This window comes from Dipodomys spectabilis, unplaced genomic scaffold, assembly GCF_019054845.1.
Source record: "Dipodomys spectabilis isolate Male_0828 unplaced genomic scaffold, ASM1905484v1 ptg000002l, whole genome shotgun sequence".
Classification (NCBI taxonomy): domain Eukaryota; kingdom Metazoa; phylum Chordata; class Mammalia; order Rodentia; family Heteromyidae; genus Dipodomys; species Dipodomys spectabilis.
Window position 1 is genome coordinate 17,150,819 of NW_024870679.1, and position 6,000 is coordinate 17,156,818.

Sequence of the window (6,000 nt, forward strand, 5' to 3'; positions counted from 1 at the left end):
TTTAATACAACTCTCGAACAACAATGCTTGACACAGTGTTTTGAAACTACTGCTCAAGAGCTCTGCTTAGTGACTTGACAGATAAGTTTTGTGTATGTGTGTATATATGTATATATATGTATGTGTGTATGTATACACACAATGATACTTATGATTTTAAAAGAAATTTTAATCTTTTATATGGACACATAATAGAATTTTCTGGATGGAACTATTCTACAACTTTGAATGAGGAAGCCCCTCAGACAAAAGTATTCAAAAGAAATCTTAATATATCTGGAAACCAGAATTTGACAGATGAAGATACTAGCAAATCTCCATTTTCAGAAGTTTTGAATGTGAACTTTGAATTGGGAAGTGAAGTTTGGGAAGATTTTGATGATGAAAACTTAATCGAAATTAGTAGTTTTTTAACTGATACTAAGAGGACAACAACATCAGGTAAATACATTGTCTTTTGTTTATTTTTCTAATTTGGTTCTTGGGACTAATTATCTTTGCCTTTTTATTTGTACTTACTTAGATTTGGTTTGTTAAGGTTGTAATTTCTAGCAAAACTGCAAAAGTGACCCATCATGATTTTTCCTCCTGTAGGTAGAAGTCAAGGTTATTTTATGGATATTGACATATCAGTTGAGCTTTTTTTTATTTGTTGCTCCTCTTATTAAAGACTCCATTCAAATTCAGACTGTTCATTAAATTTTCCCTCATGAAACAAACCCTTCTGCTCTCTAAGATCACACATGATCTCTAATATTTGTGAAGGGCAAAAATGTTTTTAAATGTATTCATCTACTTACAGAGAAAATAAAATAACTTCTAGTCAAAACATTGACTTTTCAGATACGAGCAAATAAGAGAAGATCCATTTCTTTGGTATTGGAAGTTGTATTTAAATCAGATACAAATGAAAAAATCATGAGACTTAGTTCTTTGAGTTGCAGACAAATTCATTTCACTAAAACACAAAATTGAAAATCTTGCTAAATGCTTGACAAGATAACAAGTGGAGATACTCTTCCCCCATAAATACTGACTGAAATCAGTCTTCAGCCTTCTCATGGAGACTCATATTCCCATCATTATGGTTTTGTTGCTTCTTAATGTATCCTACCTCAGGGAACCAGTTAGAAGTTTTAATACTGTTATCTTAGAGTATTAAGAATTACCTAAAATGCTAATCATCTTCAAGAAAATTATTACACTGTTCACAAAGTTATCTGGAAAATCTCTCTGACGTGTGTCAGTAGGCAGTTTCCTGTATCGCTGGACAATAACTCCTGCCTCCGGACTGAATGGCATTGTGAACTGATAGCAGGCAGTGAATACTGGTCTTTAATTCAGTAGCCCTGTCACTGGACAGTCAATTTCAATGAACTGATTCACTTTAAGTAATAACACGCAGACCCTTGAGAATGTTGAATGCATTTCAACTTGATTGTTTGCCTGAATTAAAAAGTAAGTAAATAGTGATGATCTGAGAACCTTCAATCATAGTGACTCATAAGCTAACTTACATGTTTTATATTTATTTCTCTAGCTTTTGCCTTATTTTATACACAATTAGAAGAGTCAATTCTTCTTTTAAAAACTGCATCATATCTACAGAAGAAATCTCTAGTGGAATTTATTTTTAAAAAAGTTTTCCAGGTGGTGGTAGCTCACACCTGTAATCCTAGCTACTCAGGAGGCTGAGATCTGAGGGTTACGGTTCAAAGCCAGCCTGGGCAGGAAAGTCTGTGAGACTTTTATCTCCAATGAACCACCAGAAAACCAGAAGTGGTGCTGTGGGTCAAGTGGTAGAGTGCTCACTTTGAGCTGAAATGCTCAGGGACAGTGCCCAGGCCCAGAGTTCAAGTCCATGACTGGCAAAAAAAAAAAAAAAAAAAAGTTTAATTCAGCTGTTCCTTCGTATTTTAGGCTTTGGAGACACCCCGAGTTCAAGTGCCAGGGGAAGTAAGCTACCCCTCCAAAAGTCAAAGAGAAAATTACAAAACACAGTGTCCAACAGGCAAGTTTTTAGAACTTTGGTTTGTAATTCTTTCAGCTTTGTATCCTCTTGAAAGACAATCAGAATATGAGACTGAATTATTAGGTGTCAGGGAATCCATAAGGTTCTAGACAACCCTTCTTAATCTTAGATGTATGTTTCTGTTAAGCCACCTGCCTCAGAATCATCAGCAGATGCATATTAAAAATGTACATTTCTGGGCCCCTCCTACTAAATCATGGTCTTTTGGAACTCAGGAATTTTTATATTTTTTTATAATTTTTTATTTTATTTTTTTATTTTTTTTGGTCAGTCATGGTGCTTGAACTCTGGGCCTGGGCACTGTCCCTCAGCTCTTCAGATCAAGGCCAGCTCTCTACCATTTGAGCCACAGTGCCACTTCTGGCTTTTTTGCTTATGTGGTACTGAGGAATTGAACCCAGGGCCTCATGCATGCAAGGCAAGCATCTACCATTGAGCCACCTTCCCAGCCCCAGAATTTTTATATTTTTTAAGAAAAGTAAAACAGGAGTGAACAGGGGTTCTATGTATAAAGAAACAGCTGTAAAAGAATAAGACTTTTGAGACATTTCATGCTCAAGGATCAGTGTTACCATAGGAATTCCTATAGTATTAAGGATGAGATTGCCATAGTCTGATTGTGAAGGAACATTGAATGTCCTGATTAGATGAGTCTATAAGTCAAGGGTCACAAATTCAAGTGCCTTCATAATTTGGTGGGTTAGGCTACCTGTAGTTAAGTAGTTAAGTATAAGACTCAATGTGTGTGTTTGTGTGTGTGTGTGTGTGTGTGAGAGAGAGAGAGAGAGAGAGAGAGAGAGAGAGAGCTGTAGGGTTTGAAAACAGGGCCTGAGCTCTTTTGCTCAAGGCTAGCACTCTGCCACTTGAGCCTCAGCTCCATTTATGGTTTTCTGGTGATTAATTAGAGATAAGAATCTCACAGACTTTCCTGCCAAGGCTGACTTTGAACCACAATTCTCAGCTCTCAGCCTCCTGATTAGCTAGAATTACAGATATGAGCCACCACCACCCAGCAAGACTGAATTTTAAGAAGAATTATTCTAGGATTATTTCTATACTCCCTTAAAAACTGGTACTCTTATGTAATTTGGAATATGTAAATTCGTCTTGAAAAGGAAATATACTAAGTTTTCCATGAGTGTAAAATATAGATCAATTTTTAATAATAGGATAACATGGATCATCAATTTTTATAAGTATGATCAATTTTACATTCCTCAAATATACACTGTTAATGTAAATTAAAATGTTACTACAATGTTTTACAAATAATTAATTTAAAATTTTAGTTTTGTTTCATCATATGAGAAGCCATATACTTGTTTATCAAACCATGCTATGTCTGACTTGGGTCCATCCTCCATGATGCAATTGCCAGAACAGGCCGGAAATACAAATACTGTAAGCAGAAGAACCCCCCTGTTTCTTTTGGGGTTGGGGGGGGAGGTTGTGTGAATACTTAAACTTTCAATGACTGTTATTTTTTACACCAAATACAGGTTTCCCCTCATGACAGAAAACAAGGCCTGTCACCGGTGTTCGAGAGGCTGTGCTTTACTCAGTCCAAAGAAATACCAAATTCTACTAATGTTAAGAAAGTCGACTTCTTGATACAAAATAGTGAATCTAAAAAGGGAACGGATTTCAGGTTAGAACTCTTAAGTACATTTCAAGAGTATACCAATAAAAACCTTTTATGGGCAAATTCAGTATTTTTTCTTTGATTCATTTTAAAAATCAGAGCCTTTTATTTATTAAGCCAAATCTTTTGTTTATTAAAAACATTGAAATTTTACAGTTTTAGAGCTTGAGGTTCTTGAGATACTTTACAGCTTCAAATATCTCAATTTTTGAAAACCTGTATGTTTGATGCTAACAATTACAGAAGATATATATTGAGTTGATAAAGTAGTTTTTACTGATTCAATGTAGTATATTGATCATTTAAGTGTAGAATCATTTGAGAAACACAAATGAGACAAGCTAATTTTTCAAAATTTAAAGTTGTATTTTAGCCATCTAATTATTTTACAACTTGACAGGGCCAGTGACAAAGTTAGGATAAATCTGATCAATTCCTCCACTACTGGCCATTTTTGGAAGGAGAACTGCAGCTTCTCTCATGGAAGAATCAGATTCAAGGCCTGTTCGTACTTTTATTAAGTAACATTATTTTGCAGTATATTTAAATAAATAACTAGGAAATTTGGCTCTTCTACAGTTTCCAAAGTCCAGTATTTTTTTTACCCACAGACAGGTTATACAGGCTAAGGTTCATTTGATATATAAACCTCAGAACAATCTTCAAGTTAATATGTTGTATTCATATTACACTGTATTCTGTATTCTAAAATAAATTGTTTTACAAAAGGTTAATTTTACACTTGATCTTTCCCCCTTAGTTATTATCATCCTGTCGAAGCAGCTGGAGAAATGAAAAGTTTTCTGGGAATATTTGATGGCATTTTGTAACAACAACAAAATCTTATTAAAAGAAAATATGGAGACCCCTAACCTCAAACTATGCTTTTTCATTTTAAAAAATCATAATTGTTAACGCTTTATCTCTTGATCAGTTTTGTTGACTTTTTTTCAGCACAGTTGAGGGGCTGTTTGATTTTCTCATTCAATTGTAACTTTTTGAAAAGTACTTTCTTTTTTCTCAAAATGTGGCTTTTTTTCTAATGAGCTTAAAATTGATTTACACTTAGAAATAATTGTTTCATTCTTTATTTGATTTTGACAGGACCTAATTTGAATTGTCATTTTTTTATGTTCTTAAAGTATTCTGTGAAAGCAAAATAATGCTGTTAGTAAATCTGTTATTTAGATTGTTTGTTACATGGTGTTCATGTATTTTGTTATTGACTGCTTTAGTTTTTAAAAATCTAGTCATTGTTCGAACCTTGTTATCTTGGTTTTGAGCAATAATAAACTATTAGTATAGTTACTATCGTTTAGCTTTTAATGGTATAAAATAAAAACCTTGTTATGCTGACTTTAACAGAAAGACATACTATTTTTCAATAAATTAAATCTCAAACTTATTGATGGGCATTCTAAGCAAAGCTTATTTCTAATTTATTTTTTATGTATATACCATATGAAGTTGAAGCCCATCTAAGAAATTTTAGAATTTTTTAAGCATTAGCCTTAGAAGATAAGTAAAAAAGAAAAGAAACTTTCAGGTGAGATTTTTTATTGTTTTGGTTAGTAAATATTTATGAGCATATGTATTAATTTAGATCAAAAGCATGAGGTTCGGTGGCTCACATCTAATATTACATACTCAAGATGCTGAGATTGAGAAGATCACAGTTTTATGCCAGCCAGACATTTTGTTCATAAGACCCCATATCAGTTAATACCTAGGTATGATGGTTCATGTATTCTCATGAATCATGGTAGCTTGTAGTGTAAATAGGAAAACTGCTGTCCAGACTGGCCCACATGAAAAAATGAGACACTATCTCAAATACAAGGTCAAAAGGGGTGGAGGTATGGCTCAAGGAGTAAAAGTACCTACTTAGCAAACATAAAGTCCTGAGTTCAAACCCACTATCATGAAAACAGGATAAAACTTAAAATCAACTAAGAGGTTTTGTTGAAAAATAATGGCAGCCAGTTATTTATTTGTTTTAGATCTCTTTAAAATTGGTATGTTTCAGATCTGAGTCAATCATCCTGAAACCTTTATATGTTATTAAACCCCATTAAAATGAAAATTTGAAGCTGGGAGACAGTGGCCTGTGCCTAACTACTCAGCAAGCTGAGAGCTGAGGAACTCACATGGTAGAGCACCAACCTTGAGGGGAAAAAAACAAAAGTTAAGAGCACCTGAGACCCGAGTTCAAACTCTGCAACCAACACAAAAATAAAATGAAAAATCAATGCAATTACAGTGTTTATTTTGTGTACATAGACTTTGAAACTAAAGAAATAGAAATTCAATTCAACTTGACTTACTG

General features: G+C 33.8%; 1 protein-coding gene across 1 annotated transcript in view; it reads left to right on the forward strand.

The window, feature by feature from the left end:
• Positions 1-4,504, forward strand: part of Hfm1 (helicase for meiosis 1) — a 75,744-nt gene extending 71,240 nt beyond the window's left edge. The window contains exons 34-38 of the mRNA XM_042684583.1: positions 328-441; positions 1,921-2,011; positions 3,322-3,433; positions 3,532-3,680; positions 4,435-4,504. Of these exons, the coding sequence (XP_042540517.1) occupies positions 328-441; positions 1,921-2,011; positions 3,322-3,433; positions 3,532-3,680; positions 4,435-4,504 (536 nt within the window). The remainder of the gene's footprint in view (positions 1-327; positions 442-1,920; positions 2,012-3,321; positions 3,434-3,531; positions 3,681-4,434) is intronic.
• Positions 4,505-6,000: the final 1,496 nt, after the last annotated feature.